The 16115-nt window shown below is 40.7% G+C and overlaps 1 protein-coding gene across 3 annotated transcripts in view; it reads right to left on the bottom strand.

Annotated features, from left to right (window-relative positions):
• PUS7 (pseudouridine synthase 7) overlaps window positions 1-16115 on the bottom strand; it is a 57759-nt gene that overhangs the window by 28862 nt on the left and 12782 nt on the right. For all 3 annotated transcript variants that reach the window (XM_055301224.1, XM_055301225.1, XM_055301223.1), the window contains 5 exons: window positions 15658-15742; window positions 15429-15530; window positions 12349-12493; window positions 5434-5545; window positions 3260-3337 (listed from right to left, as the gene is read on the bottom strand). In XM_055301224.1, the coding sequence (XP_055157199.1) occupies window positions 3260-3337; window positions 5434-5545; window positions 12349-12493; window positions 15429-15530; window positions 15658-15742 (522 nt within the window). The remainder of the gene's footprint in view (window positions 1-3259; window positions 3338-5433; window positions 5546-12348; window positions 12494-15428; window positions 15531-15657; window positions 15743-16115) is intronic.

The raw sequence follows: 16115 nt of genomic DNA, 5'->3' as shown, positions 1-16115 counted from the left end.
GTGGCGCAGCGGTTTGGCGCCTGCCTTTGGCCCAGGGCGCGATCCTGGAGACCCGGGATCGAATCCCACATCGGGCTCCCGGCATGGAGCCTGCTTCTCCCTCTGCCTGTGTCTCTGCCTCTATCTCTGTGTGTGTGACTATCATAAATAAATAAAAATTAAAAAAAATAAAACAAAATAAATCAGACTTCCACTAAGTTTGTCTTTTTTTTTTTTTTTTTACTAGTTTAACTTAATGAAGTTTTTACAGATGTGTGCCAACATTTAGCTACCAGTATGTCTGTCGTGGAACTGCTTATAATAGCAAGAAATGGGAAACAATGTCAACATCCAAAAATAGAGTAAGAGTTCAGAACTTAGGATTTACCACATATTTAAATATCTTTTGCTATGTACTGAAAAGGAAAGGGGTACATCATTTACTGTTCACAAGAACACATTTTATATAAATATTCTGGTCCACAAAGAAAAAAACACAGTCCCTGACGAAAAATATACCAAGCTGTGAATAAAGCAATCTCTAAGAAAGTACAAATTATGGCAGAACTTCATTTTCTGCCTCGTTCCTTCTGTGACAAAAACAAAACAATTAACTTATCTATTTATTTTTTAAAAGGTATGATTTTTAAGCAATCTCTACACCCAGCATGGAGCTCGAATTCACAACTAGGAGACCAAGAGTCACATGTTCTACTGACTGAGCCAGCCAAGTGCACCTAAACTTACTATTTTTTTAAACTTTTTTTTTTTTTGAAGATTTATTTATTTATTCATGAGAAACACAGAGAGAAAGAGGCAGAGACACAGGCAGAGGGAGAAGCAGGCTCCATGCGGGGAGCCCGATGCAGGACTCAATCCCAGGACTCCAGGATCAGGCCCTGGGCTGAAGGCGGACACTCACCTCCTGAGCCACCCAGGTGTCCCTAAACTTAGTTTTTAATTTAGGTGAAGAAATTCACAGAACCAGCCAGAAAGCACAGGAGTTGACTACAATGATATTTTAGATACAGACAATGGAAAAACCTTAGCCCTCATGCCACTGCTGTTCCCCCTACCCTTCAGAGTTTCTGGCTAGCCCACTAGCCCAATACCCACAGAGGTGGTTTCAATTTTTCATGCTCTTTTCTTTCTCTTTTTAAAGATTTTATTTATTTATTTGAGAGAGAGAGAGAGAGAGAAAGAGAACATGGACAGGGAGAAGCAGACTCCCTGCTGAGCACAGAGCCTGATGTGGGGCTCAATCCCGGGGCCCTGAGATCATGACCTGCGCCCAAGGCAGACGCTTAACCAACTGAGCCACCCAGGTGCCCCTTCAGACTTTTCAAGTCTCCTTCCCCACTCATGTCCCCTCCATCTCAGCAGATGACTCCACATTCCATGCATCATGAAAAGAAAAAGAATAGGCCACCATGTAAGAACATCTTCAGCTGTCTCGTGTCTCATGACGTGTCTCAAACACGTCAACATTTGAATGAAGTCATGCAGAGATGTTCTTACTCTGCATTTACTATACATCCCACAGTTAAAGAAGAGAAAGGCTGGAAAATCCATTAAGATGCAAGTGGACACCATTTCAAGTGAATCAGAATAGTAGTGGGAAAGCAGCAGACCACAAGGCATTGTGGGGTAAAGAGGAGAGGCCACCTCAAAGTCTTTATGAAAAGATAAGGTAATTATAAATAAATACATGCGATTTAAACAGGGCATAGATGATTTCATCTGTCAGTACAGTATAATTAACATGTGGTAAACTGCACATATTCAAAACGTACAAGATTTATCATGTGAATAAGCCGATGAAACCATCACCACATTCAAGGTAATGAAGTTTTTTCTTCTTGCCCCTTTATTTCTCCCTCTCACCCCTTCTTGCCTGGGGGTGGTGGTGGTGGTGGTGGTCGTTCATAAGAGGAAAGCCTGAATTTGTCTGACTTTATGAGGCTATAAATTCATCTTTTCCTCTTCCTTTCATTCAACTGGCTGGGTTCAGAGCCCTGAACTCCAGGGTCACCCACCTGCTCCAGTCACAACCCCTACTCCTGCCTCTATACACAGCCTCCTCTGTTTAGAGCATCATCAGGTTCAAGATCCTCACCATGACCTCCAGGGCCCCTCTGGATCCTGATTTCTTGCAGTTCCGACAAGACTAAAAGTACCTGCCAGGTACCAAATGTGCTATGCTCCCTAACTCCTTTCCAGTGTCTTCTCACAAGGTATTTTCTTGGTTCAATCAAGCAACCCTAGACCCTCCTCAGCCCCAAGAAATTCTTACTCATTCTTCTAGAATCTAGACCAGTGGTTCTCAACCATAGGTGGTTTTGCCCTTTAAGGTACATCGGGCAATGTCTGGAAACATTTTTGGTTGTCACAACTGGAGGATGGGGGGCCTGGGGATGCTACTGACATCTAGTGGGTAGAGACCAGGATGGCTGCTAAATGTCCTATGACACATAGGATGGCCCCCACACATAAAATTATCCATTCTGAAATCGTTGATGGTGAAGGCTGAGAAGCCCTGATTAAATTAAACTGGAGCATCCCATTTTCTGTGAAAGACTTCCCTGGCCTACCCCAGCAGGGAGTCCCATGCTTGTGGTCAGGTTTGCCCTAATCCTCCCAACATACCTGTATTTTAGCATTTATCTCACTGAGGGATAACCTCTGACTACTCCATTAAATTATAATTGCTTCAACTGCAGAGACCATCTTTTCATCTATATCTCCCCAGTGTGTAACAAAAGAGCTCATTCACTGTTTTGTAATTAAATTTTAAATAACTTATAGTTAATAATGAATGAACAAAAAAGGATGGAGAAAAAAAGCACTTATTTTCTTGGCTGTACCACAAAAATCCTTTAAAAATGACACAAATAATGCCTGTTTGCTCCTAAAAACATTAGGAAATACAGATAAACAAGAATAAAAAAATAAAAAATGATTTTTCAAATAGGCAGAGGCACCATTTAAAGAACAAGAGATGGGGGCACCTGGGTGGCTCAGTCAGCTAAGCAACCAATTCTTGTTTTCTGCTCAGGTCATGAGGTCAAGCCTTACAGCAGGCTCTACACTCAGCACAGAATCTGCTTGTCTCTCTCTCTCTCTGCTCCCGTTCCCGTGCTCTCTCTCTCTCTCTCTCTCTCAAAGAAAAAAAAAAGAAAGAAAAAGAGGGAAGAGATAAATCCCACAGGAAATTTGAGAACCGTGGCAGGTGGTGCTAGGGTTTTTGTAGAACAAATCCCAATGTGAACTCAGTACTTACTTGAGAACAGCAATCTCTTGAACAGTTATGGCTCTTTTATCTTTGGTTCCCATGTAGGAGAATATGTTTGGTTTGACTCTGGTAAGACAAAAAAAAAAAAACCATATGAAGTTGCACACCATTAGGAAATCCTATTTCTCATGGTTTAAGATTTTAAGTAAATAAAATCATTATCAGAATACGAGAAGAGGATAAACTTGACTTTGAAAGGTACCCAGAAAATATAAAATGCAAGCTAAGAACGTAAATGATGCCTGGACAGCTTTCTTAGCAGAGCTTGACTCAGAGCTTGACAGATAGTTTATGGCTATCTGTGAGTGAATAACCTGCTGTTCAAAGACTTGGCTAGCCAGTAACCAAAAAGAAAACAATGCATGTCCTATCAATCACAAGCCATTCATTAGATGGCACAACAGTGAAAGAGAAATTAATTCCAGATATACAATGGGCCACTCTGAAAATTTTAAAGATTTATTATGTGAGACAGATACATATATATAAAATATATGTATATTATATGTATATACAATACATGTATATATCTATGCATATATATATGTGTGTGTATGTATATATCTGGGGGGGGGCAGGCAGAGGGAGAAGCAAGTTCCCTGGGGCTTGACTTGGGGCTCAATCCCAGGACCCTGGGATCACGACCTGAGCTGAAGGCAGATGCTTATCCAATTGAGCCACCCAGGTGCCCCTCAAAATTTTCTATCTTTAGTTTTTAAGAAGTTAACGTGAAATATTCATAAATACATGCTATTTCTTTGCCTAAAAAAGCCAGATACTAAAATAGGATCTGAATAGGATTTTTTTTTTAAAAGAGCTTATTTATTCATTTGAGAGTGAGAGTATTGGGCGGGGGGGGGGGAGGAGAAGCCAACTCCCCACTGAACAGGGAGCTGGATGTGAGACTCCATCCTAGGACCTCAGGATCATGACCTGAGCCAAAGGCAGATGCTTAACCATCTGAGCCACCCAGATGCCCTGAATAGTTCTGATAATAAGTAAGCTAGTTAACTAAGAAGTATTTTATAGAAACTGCTCCACATATAAAAAAAAAAAAAAAAAAAAAAAAACAGGACAAATTTCTTGAACTCTGAGCGCTCCCTCAACTGCAGAGCTCAGAGGAAGTCCCTCCCCAGTGGTCTATCCTCCCAGGCTCCAGTACAGACAGACACTATCCTCTGTACCACCGACTCTCTCCCAGACAGCTAGCACCGCGAGGATAGTGTCACTTATAGGGTACTGCACCCTACTGGCTGAAATATGGCCATACTGGCTCTGACCACCAGCACCTCTGAATGTAACTGCACTTGGAGAGAGGGCCCTTAAGAGGTGATGCAGTTGAAATGAGGCTGCTGGGTGGGCCCTTATCCGATCTGTTCTAATAAGAAAAAATATGGACACACAGACTCTAGAGATGGGGACACACACACATAACACACACAGAGGGCACAGAGGGAAGACCATGGGTAGACACAGAAAGAAGGTAGCCATCTGTAAGCCAAGGAGAGGCCTCAGAAAAAAACCCCAAACCTGCCTTCTAGTCTCCAGAGCCGTGAGAAAATTAGTTTGTTATTGAAGCCACCCAGTCTGTGATATTTGTTATGGCAGCCACAGCAAACTGATACACTGTGTACCCCGTTTGAATTGGGCTAATTATATATCAGAAAGTAAACTTCCGCTGCACACAGATTTGCTGTGGAGCCGGTACTCATGACTGAAACAAAATTTTTCGGCACCTGGCCCATCCTGAGAGACTCAAATCTGGTTCAATTGCATCCCCATGAGGAAATTCGACTGGTCTCAAGTTTTCAACCTAGTCAATCTCCAAGAATTAAGAGTTTACAGTCTAGTTAAGCAAATCCCTGCAAACACATCAAAGCGTAGGGCGCTCCAGGAAGTGAATCCATTTTTATTTTCAGCTGGATGGTAATTCTCAGCTATATGTGAGCTATTTACTTACAGAATTTCTCTCTTGAATTACTACCTATATGCAAGGAGGTGAAAAAAAAACCCACCTAATTCACATATTGTCTAAGGAAATTATAACGAGGGGGGGGAGAGGCACATCTGCTATCTATTTTCCCGCTTTTTCATTAGCATGGAAAGAAGAAAATACATTCCCATGTGGTCATTTCATGTCAGCACGGGAATAAGATACTAACCTTAAATATTTGGACAGCACATTAATAGCATCCATGGTGTCTTTGTTTTCCTTGTACAGTACAAAGTGGCAGTAACTTCCCCTAGACTTTGGCCAAGAATGTTTTCTTGGATCTTAAAAACAAAAAAATTCAATGTTATATAGACCATAGCAAAAGCGATTTAAGTTTTTGCTTATGAAACCTACAAGCTCTTTTTTTTTTTTTGCTAGAGAACCTCTGAGTGAGAAATTCCATCTAGTCTGACAAGAAATACAGGTTAAGTGGTTAAAGCTGTGTGGACTACAGGTATTCTCCTTCCTGTGACTGGAGACTCAACATTACCTGTCCATATTCACAATCAAAAGCTGAAAGCAGGCTGGGTGACAAAGAAGTAAGACTAACCAGCAATTCTCACAGAGAAACACAGAGATCCACCACTCCCTGGTGGCATGTACTTCACAAGCACGTTTGTGGTAGGTAGGTACTAGCTTTCTAGAACACACGTGGTCCAGAGGGAAACAGCACTCCCACTGCCATATAAGCCCTGCCTCACATCCCAAGCGGGGAGTTCACGCATACAGGCTGGATGCCTGAGCAAGGATGGGGGATAAAGCTTATGAGGAGTTGCCTGGATGATAGGTTCAAATTTTCCAAAGTCCACTTCCTTCACAAGTTTCTTTAATCCTAGGTGGTTTACAAATGTTTACCTGACAGGGGAGAGAGGCTGGCATTCAAAACGTAGTGGTTAGTATTCTCAGGGAAAAGGAGACTTTAAAAATTAAGCCAGGTCAAATGTTAACTTCTGAACCATGGTTCCTTCGATTGTTCAACCTTTTAAAAACCAACAAACATGTACAGGCTTTGGAGAACCTGTAAAAGTGTTCTTTTAAGCGACCATTTTAATTATACTGTCATCTAGAGACATATTTTTTAAATATTACGATTTCAACTTTGATTTTAAAAAATCAACATATTTTGGGAAAAATATGCAAGCCACAGCCACACTTCCAGACGCTGTACGATATTATTCCTGAGTCTTGAGTGACACATAGCTGCAACTGTTATCTGAATACATCTAATCCACTTGACTTCTGTAACTCCATGAAAGAAAAACTGTAAAAATATTTCATTTAATCCTTAGAGTCATCTTCTTTTAAAAATATGCCTTTGTTTCTGTCCCTAAAATAATCCTTTAGTATGAACTCATGAATCCATCCTCTTCAGAGACATAAGAAACTTCTGGTACTGAAGTTGCTGGTACACCTGGCTTTGTCAAGGCAAAAAAGCACTCTTGATAGATTAGTGATTTACACTACAACGTAAAGAACAAATGAATCAATAAATCTTCTTGGAAAACTGTCATAGCATGTATGCTTAGCGAACTGCTTTTCTTTTCTGATAAACATGAAGGTCTCTTCTGCATTGGAGAAAAAAAAAATTACAAGTATTTCCTTGGCTCTTCGTGTGAATTCCTCGGAATTCATCCTCAGAGAATTGTGAATAAGGGTATATTCTTTTAGGCTTTTCCTTTCAGCTCACCATGGTTAAGCAAAACTGTCTTCTACTTAGCGCTTGGGAGAAAAATCATTGGCATTTCATTTTCTCTACATGAAACACCAACCGCTCTTACCTGCTGCAGTTCTGACCTCTGTCCAAATGCACAGCATAAAGAGCACAAGAGAGCAATGTTTAATTTTTAATAGTATTAAAGTGCTTTAGAGGTGAACATGCAAATGATCGCATGGAAAGTTTCTACCAAGGACTGCTGCAGCACCTGGTAGTTATGTGGTGGGTTAACAGCCATTCAGACATTAACAATGGAATGTCGCAGAGGCAGACAGTGAACGAGTAAGAAAACTCACCTATAGGTACCAGCCTCCTCACAAAGACATGTTAGCTCATCCTCACGGCTGCACTGTCCGTACCCACAGGATGCAGCGTAAGGTTTACAACTGAATACAGTATGTTGTATATCTGATGCTAATGTTACACTGCGTGTTAACTAGAATTTAAATAAAAACTTAAAAAAAAAAAAGACCTAATATAAAATGCTTCCCCAGCCAGAGATGTTTTCACAAAGTGCTACTTATGATTATCTTTTGGTGGTGACACTGAACGCAATTATTGTTTTGCTTTGTGTTTTTCTATGTTTTATGAGTTTCCTGAGTTGAGTTATAAAGATTTTATTTGATAAACATCTGAAAAATCATTACAGAAAAGTTCTTGAACTGATCAATTAAAAGGGACATGAGGCAATTTAAGAGACTTAACTATTTAATACAACATTCAGACCTTTTTCGTGTCATCACTTGACAAGTCATCTACTGTAAAAGACATTTTTGAGACAACTAGGGAAAAACTGAACGTGCACAGGGTATCATATATTAAGAAATTATTGTTCATTATGTAGGATGTGATAATGTTTTGGGGTTTTAATCCTTAGCTGCTAAATACAGACTGTAGCATTTATGGGTGAAATGAAGTGCTGTGTAGAATTTTCTTTAAAACGCTCTATAAGAAAAGTAAGTGGGAGGAAAAGATCAAACAGAAACAGCAGAATGTTAATAATCTTGAAGATGGCTGATGGGTACACAGTGGTTCAATATATACTACTCTGTGTGCCTGTTTGAAAATGTCTGTAAGAAAAAGTATAAAAAACTTGTGATAAAAATTGATGAAGTGGAACTGTATCTGTGCTTAATGACCCCCTTAGGAATATTTCCAATATAGGCAAGACATAAATGAAGCCACAAGGCTAAAGAACTAAATGCTATTATACCTTAAGAGAAACCATGACAACCGAGTATGAGTTTTGGCTCACAAGCATGCATCTTTTATTAGCAAATCCAAGCACTAAGCATGCATACACTTATCTCCTCTGTCAATAATAGATACAAGGATTCTTTTTCTAAGTGCACTTAGTATACAAAATAGTAAGCATATGCATTAGTTAACTGGGAATATTTTGAATAATGGAAAATCAATGAGTCTCAACTTATTCTGGGCGATTTGACTTTCCAAAACTCCAAATCCTTAGAATGCCAAGTAGCATGTATGTTAGCTTCATAATTTAGGAAAATTTAAAATAACTTTCAGACTTTTTTGAGACACTGATTTACAATGCGAATGCAAAGAATTCTCAGGCTGAGATTACAGGAAGCAACCTTCTGATGGCCTGACACGGCAGCCCCAGTCCAGTACAAATAGAAACCAGGAAGAAAAAGAAACCACGTGCAGGAAGGTTCATGTATTGAGCACAGAGCTCTTCTTCATGAATAACGAAGGAAAAATGTAGTTCGAGAAAGATGACAGGATGAGGTAGCATGCAGAACATTCTTTCCTTCTTATTCAAGGCCATTTCCAGGACTGTATCCCCGCACAACGACCTTCCAGCTTCCTCAGGATCCTGCTATCCCCACTATCACTCTCCTCCCAGAATTTCTGCCCACCCTCTCCACTGGATCTTTCCCTTCAGGATATCAATATCCCCAGGGCTCTTCCATTTTAAAAATCAAACGTATGCCTCCCTCAACCATGTTGCTTTCCTTTCTCCTCTTTATAACTTATTTTTTAATTTACACCCAATGTGGGGCTAGAACTCATGATCCCGAGATCAAGAGCCACATGCTCATTCCTACAACTGACCCAGCCAGGCACCTCTCTTTGCAGCTGATTGTGAACAGCATTCCATAATTAGTGCCTTGCATCACAGCCTATGGTGTAAACTGGTTTCCAACCCTATTCCACTAGAGCTGCTTTGGCAAACACACCAAAGGTATCTATGTGGCGAAAAACTGATGGGTGTATCTTAGAGTTCTTATCTTGCTGGACCCATCTATAATAATTTCCCACTGCTATTCACTCTGTCTGTGGATTCTACAACACCAGTCTGTCCCAGAGAGCTTCCTTATCTGTCTGGCCCTTCCTCCTATCTCTGTGGATTCCTAGATCCAAGTATCCCTGCTGGGAACCCTTCATTTCAGATAGTATGCTGAACCTCTACATATCCCATGGCAGAATTTTCTTTTTTTAAACTTAAGTCTTGGGGATCCTTGGGTGGCTCAGCGGTTTAGCACCTGCCATCAGCCCAGGACATGATCCTGAGGACCCGGGATCGAGTCCCACATCAGGCTCCCTGCATGGAGCCTGCTTCTCCCTCTGCCTGTGTCTCTGCCTCTCTCTCTCTCTCTGTCTCTCATGAAAAAATAAAAAAATCTTAAAAAAAAATAAAATAAACAAGTCTTTAGGGGCACCTGGGTGTCTCAGTGGTTGAGTGTCTGCCTCTGGTTCAGGTCGTGATTCTGGGGTCCTGGCATTGAGTCACGCACCAGGCTCCTCGTGGGGAGCCTGCTTCTCCCTCTACCTGTGTCTCTGCCTCTTTCTATGTTGTCTCTCATGAATAAATAAATCTTAAAATAAATAAATAAACCTAAGTCTTTTTAAAAAAGACATTCTTAGAGCATATACCATCTATCTCAAAATATAAATTAGTTTACCTGATTACATGGAATTTAACAATTGTAGGATATTTTCAGAAAAATACCCTAAGTACAGTTTGGTGGGTGAATCAAGGTGCCCTATTAGACTGGATTAACAAACAACATAACACCAGAGTTAAAACAGTTGGTAATCTGTGGTGTCTGGGCACCATGATTTAGAATTCACCATGCCTATGTTTTAAGATGCATGGCTCTAGCTGAGAAAACTTTAGGTGAGAATATTGCAAATCTGCTAGATAATGTATGTAACAATTTATATCAGGGTATGGTAGGAATAGAGATCTAAAAACACTATAAACTTAGCCTTCCAATGAGACTTTAAAAGATAATTCATTCATATGTTAGTCAAAGTAGCCCAAAAGGACACGCTGGATTGGTACTGGATTCTACTTGCAGGGACATGAAGACTAGTCTCTGGATCTCAGCTCTCCTACTTTTCCAATGGTATTTAACTGAGGCCCTCTCCGTGGTGGGGAATTGGATCTGCGAAAGAGATGAACGCAGGCTCTCCAGTGCCTGAGTCCATGAGGAGATGAGAGAGAAGAGTTCAGACCTCTAGCCCATCTTTTACCAAATGCCAAAACACCTCAAGCCCAAGAGGTTTACAACTCTCTGCAAGTGATGATACAATGCTTCCTCTTAAAGTGAGAAATATTTTACTGAAGATGTGCAAAGGGAACAGGGAGGGTGGTTCACATCCCACAGAGCTCAGCACCTCACTTTAAAAATCTTAAGGAAATTTTTTATTTGGAAAAAAAGGAAGGTGAGTGTGGTGCAAGCATGAAAATGTGAAAATGTAGAAGAGGAAACGGTGGGAAAACTCTAAGGGCCACCATGACCTGCAAATAAATGCTCCTCCCTACAGATTACAAAAGCCAGCATCCTCTAAGAAATAAAGATCATTTCCCAGAAGTAGCCAGTCAAAAAAATACAGGTTTTGCCAATCTGCTTCCTCATGACTACATTCAGCAGAATTAAGACCTTGCCTTTTCTTTTTGCCTTTCAAAGAAGTTGGCTGACCAATGTGGACTGCCTCTACAAGGAACAGCTCCCCAGCAGCTGTTCTCAGCCTGGGCCCCTTGAGAGAACTGAGACTGAATACACCACGGCATCTACTATAGTAGTAAGTCACCCACTCTACATCTAGGATAGTTACCAGCCATCTGTCAGTCTTGAGAGAATGCAAAAAAAGTCACTCAAATCACTTTCCGCTGTGTTTAATGCTCCTCAACAACCCTGGCTGGAGTATTATCTTATACGGTGACTCAGACATCAAAGAAATGTACAGCAACCAAGCCATCAGTATGTGGTTTGAGAAGTGATTAACAACCTATGCCCCTAGTCGTTCTAGAACGCAGGTCATTTTCTTTGTGGTATCCACTGAGAAGTGGCCTCCAGTGTCCACCTTCTCCTCCCCACCTGCTCAGGATTTCTGATTTCTAGGTCATATCCACACTTACTGAACTGACATTATTTTTACACTATTTTTTTTTAGGCACAGCTAAACCTTATTTCTGCTTCCATTTTTCTTATACTGCTCTCATTTCACTAGAATCATAGTTACAAACAATTAAGTCTTCATCCATTCACAGCATTAACCTAAGAGAATACTGACACAGCACTAACAGCATGAATAGTCTTTTGTTATAGTCTTGGAGTTTTGCTCTGACAAATAGATCTGGAAATAACTCTTCCCTAATAGAAGCCATCACTGGTAGGGGATGAGGGTGAAGAAATCTCTTTTTCCCCACTGTCATTTTCATTAGAATTCTGTCTGCCGATTTGGCAGGTAAAAGAAGAAAAGTTACCTAATTTTCTTAAGGTTATATGCAAGTAGAAATTTCCGTGGTTGTAGAACGTTATCAGAGTATAAATATCAAAGAGATTCACTGACAACACATTCGTTTCAAGGGAATGATACACAATGGAAGATGAGCCTGGGCAAAGGGGCACTTTCCCATATATTCCATGTTTTTTATGTGTGAGTGAAAAAACATGGCTAGAAAGCAGCAGCTCTTCCAATAAAGGGGCTTTGCAGAAAAAATGCCACTGGGATTTTTGGTTCATCTGAAAGCTTTCTTCCCTCCATTAAGAACACAGAATGAGCAATATCCTTCCATTTTCTTCTTGAATTGCCACTGAGCCCATTCTGCTCTTCAGGGAACATATCAAATTCCTAGGACTATCTCTTAGGCGCCACTGTAACTATAGCGTATCTCGACTTACATGAGAGACCTAGGGCCCCTTCCAGACACAGTCTGTAGGATTGCTCTGTGAATGTGAACTTTATTTACCTTCTTTGAGGGAATGACATGATCAGTATCCTTTCCAGAGTAACAGCCAAGTAGCCCGCAACATGAACAGGCAAGGAGCAAGAGGAACGGGATGCCACTTGTGACCACTGACAGAGGAAATGCCAGGTCACTCGCACACTTACTTGCCAGAGCCTTTTTCCCAGCTGCATGGTAGGCTACAATGTATTTCTTGCCCTCTCTGTCCTCTGTTTTTGTCTCTAATCCTGGAAACAGTGATTTAATTGCTTGATGGATGATAGTTCTTTTCTCTTTCGTGTCCTCAACAACCTATTAAGAATGGAAATAATGTGACTACTGATTTAATAAACATTAAATAAGGAAATAATACCAATGATTCAATAAAAACATTAGTCACGTTATCAACTGTGCAAAAGTAACAGAAGTCCATGGGTATGATTTCAGAAATCTTTCAGAGCTTTACAATGCTGCACATCTTAAGAGCCTGTTTACTGAGAAGGACATCTGCCAGGCACCGTAGCAAGAACTTCACAGTCATCGGCTTATTTCATCCCAATCATCCCCCTACTGTGCCACCACTATATGTATTTGGAGATAAGGAAAACAAGGCTCAGAGAAGTGAAGTAATGTGTCTAAGGTCACACAGCCAGAGGCACCCATCACAGACACTCTTGCTCAGCAACTCTGCGGGACGAACGCCTCATGGCTCAACAGATGGCAATGTAGGCAAGTTGGGCCTTTTGGGATTTCAGAAACTCAACTCCCTTGAATAGGCCAATCTACAATTGCCTCACAATGAATCCTATTCTATACTGAATTATCTTACAATGACATTCTAGCTCATTTGTTCTCAGTAAAAAATAAAATCAGCATCAAGAAAATGTAAACTTCGTAGCTCAGAACTGTTATTCAGGGGAACCTGGGTGGCATAGCTGGTTAAGGTCTGACTTTGGCTGAGGTCATGATCTCAGAGTCTGCCTCTCCCTCTGCCCCTCCTCCTGCTCATGCTCTCTTTCTCTTACTCTCTCAAATAAATAAGTTTTTTAAAAAATATATTTATTTACTTGAGGGAGAGAATGGGAAAGAGCACGCGCATCAGGATGCACAAGCCAGAGAAGAGGCAGAGGAAGAGGGAGAAGCAGACTCCCTGATGAGCAGGGAGCCTGACATGGGGCTCGATCCCAGGACCCTTGGATCATGACCCAAGCCAAAGACAGACCCTTAACTGACTGAGCCACCCAGGCGCTCCAAATAAATAAAATCTTAAAAAAAAAAATTTTCAGTTGGAATCAAACTTTGCGCATATGACTGAATACATATTTAGACTTCAAAAATTTGGCAAGTAACAAGGAAACTTGTCCAGGATTTATCTTTAAGGTAAAAACTGGATCCCTGGGTGACTCAGCAGTTTGGCACCTGGCTTCAGCCCAGGGTGTGATCCTGGAGACCTGGGATGGAGTCCCACATCAGGCTCCTGCATGGAGCCTGCTTCTCCCTCTGCCTGTGTCTCTGCCTCTCTCTCTCTGATGAATAAATAAAATCTTAAAAAAAAAAAAAAAAGGTAAAAACTTTCAGTAGATGGTATATTTTTTCAGAATGACAGTAAATTTTGCCACCCACATGGAAAAATGCACATTATAGGGCTAAGATACGCTACTGCGTTGCATAAGCAAAAGAAACCTGGACCATCCTCCTGGACTGCTCTTAAAAACAATTCTTAGTTTTTTCCTTGGCATTGCTAAAGATTCTGTCCAGGGATAAATTCAGTAACTGATGAACCCTAAAATCATAACATTATATACTTCTGGGACGTTCAGGTGGAGGGGAAAAGGAGACGAGGGCTGGGGGCAGATAATGAATTCTGAAAGTTATGGTAAGCTCTTGTCAACTGGTAGCAATGGAAAAGGGAATTTTTGGACAACCCCAAATCAACATAAACTTAAAATTCTAAAAATCTTTTATCACCTAGAGCTGCTCTGTCCATATGGCAGCTAGGCCACAGATGGCAACTGGGCACTTGAAATGTGGCCAGTCTGAACTGAGCTATGTTACCAGCATGAAAGATCACTGACTGGATCCTAACAAAGTAGGAAAAAAATAGAATGTAAAACATCTCATTTGGAATTTTGAAAAATACTGATTACATATTGAAACGGTATTTTATTTTAAAATAAGATTTATTCTAGAGAGAGTGTGTGCATGAGTGAGAGAGCAAGCGTGGGGGGAAGGATAGAGGGGGAGAATTTCAAGCAGGCTCCTCTCTAAGTGCAGAGCCCAACACGGACCCTGAGACTATGACCTGAGCTGAAATCATGAGGTGGATGCTTAACTAAGTTAGGCCACATAAGTGCCCTAAAATGGTATTTTAAATGTATTAGGGTAAATAAAAATATATTGTTAAAATTAATTTCACCTGTCTTTTAAATTTTTAGAAGAGTTAAAATTAAAAACATGGCTCACATTATAATTCCACTGGACAGCACTAAGAAGAATACAATTTTCGTAACAAAAGCTTTAGACAAGGCTACTACTCCATCTAGTAGCTGAGCTCTCCTTTTCCTGAACAGCAGAAGCAGACTCAAGTTGAGCAAAGATATTTTCCTTACCTCTTTCCCTAACCCCTCTCCCTCCAAAGACCCATGTGAGACCCAGAGGCCATAGGAGGCAGAGCCAGGGCCAGGGCCTCCCTATTAGGCCATACATCTGACTGTCAGGCTATTGTAGTCCTTTGGCTACTGACACCACGTGACAGAAAGGTCACTATGTGGTGCCAAACAACACATTTCTTTGTTGATTTGTGGTCATATAAAATTTTCTTTTTTTAAAAAAAGATTTTATTTATTCGTGAGAGACAGAGAGAGAGAGAGAGAGAGAGAGAGGCAAGCAGAGACACAGGCAGAGGGAGAAGCAGGCTCCATGCAGGGAGCCCAACGTGGGACTCGATCCTGGGTCTCCAGGATCAGGCCCTGGGCTGAAGGTGGCGCTAAACAACTGAGCCACCTGGGCTGCCCATATAAAATTTTCTTAAAAGCAAAAAACGTAACTTTTTTTTTTTGCTTTACTTTATCTGGATACTGGTTACCTGCCACTGATAAGATTTTTAGTGTAATGATCTTTTAGATCAAATGCAGCAAGGTCATCCTTTTGTTAACTATTGTAATTTTACTAGTACACAGAGATGTTCACACAAAAAGAAGCAATCAAAACCCTAAAAAATTGTCCCATACATTTTTGTGCTATTTACCTCAATGGCAACACTGGTTTCCTTATTTTTAAAAAGCTGGAGCTCTTCTAAACGCTGCTTTTCTTCAGCTGTCAAAACCGTAAATACATCTTCTGAAGGATCCTTGAAAATGATGGAATTCCCAGTGAGTCACACATAGAATTCAAAGCTGTTACTGCTCTATATTCTTGGATCTCTAGGAAACGCTATTTTATACAGAAAGTGACTTTTGTTGGAGATTTGTTCTTACCTCCTCATCCACTGGGACGGACAAATCATCCAAATGGCTGATCCGTCCATCTTTTCCTATTTCGTGAACAACGAAGTCTGAGTATCTGATGAAAAGAAAAAGCATTAACATTTTACTTCCTATTAATTTTAGGAGAAAGTTTATCAACAGTAAGCCTTGCTGTTGTACAAAACAGGGATTTAGGGCAGCCTCTGTGGCACAGTGGTTTAGTGCTGCCTGAAGCCTGGGGTGTGATCCTGGAAACCCGGGATCGAGTCCCACGTGGGGCTCCCTGCATGGAGCCTGCCTCTCCCTCTGCCTGTGTCTCTGCCTCTTTCTCTGTTCTCTATGAATAAATAAAAAAATCTTAAACAAACAAACAAACAAACAAACAAAAACCAGGGATTTAAAAAAAAATCTTCAGTTCAAAGTTCATATGGAATTATTTTTTTCTGGGTTCTTAATGAATTCTAAGCCAC

The sequence above is a fragment of the Nyctereutes procyonoides genome, unplaced genomic scaffold (genome assembly GCF_905146905.1).
Source record: "Nyctereutes procyonoides isolate TBG_1078 unplaced genomic scaffold, NYPRO_anot_genome, whole genome shotgun sequence".
Classification (NCBI taxonomy): Eukaryota; Metazoa; Chordata; class Mammalia; order Carnivora; family Canidae; genus Nyctereutes; species Nyctereutes procyonoides.
This window is presented reverse-complemented; position numbering and strand designations above follow the sequence as displayed.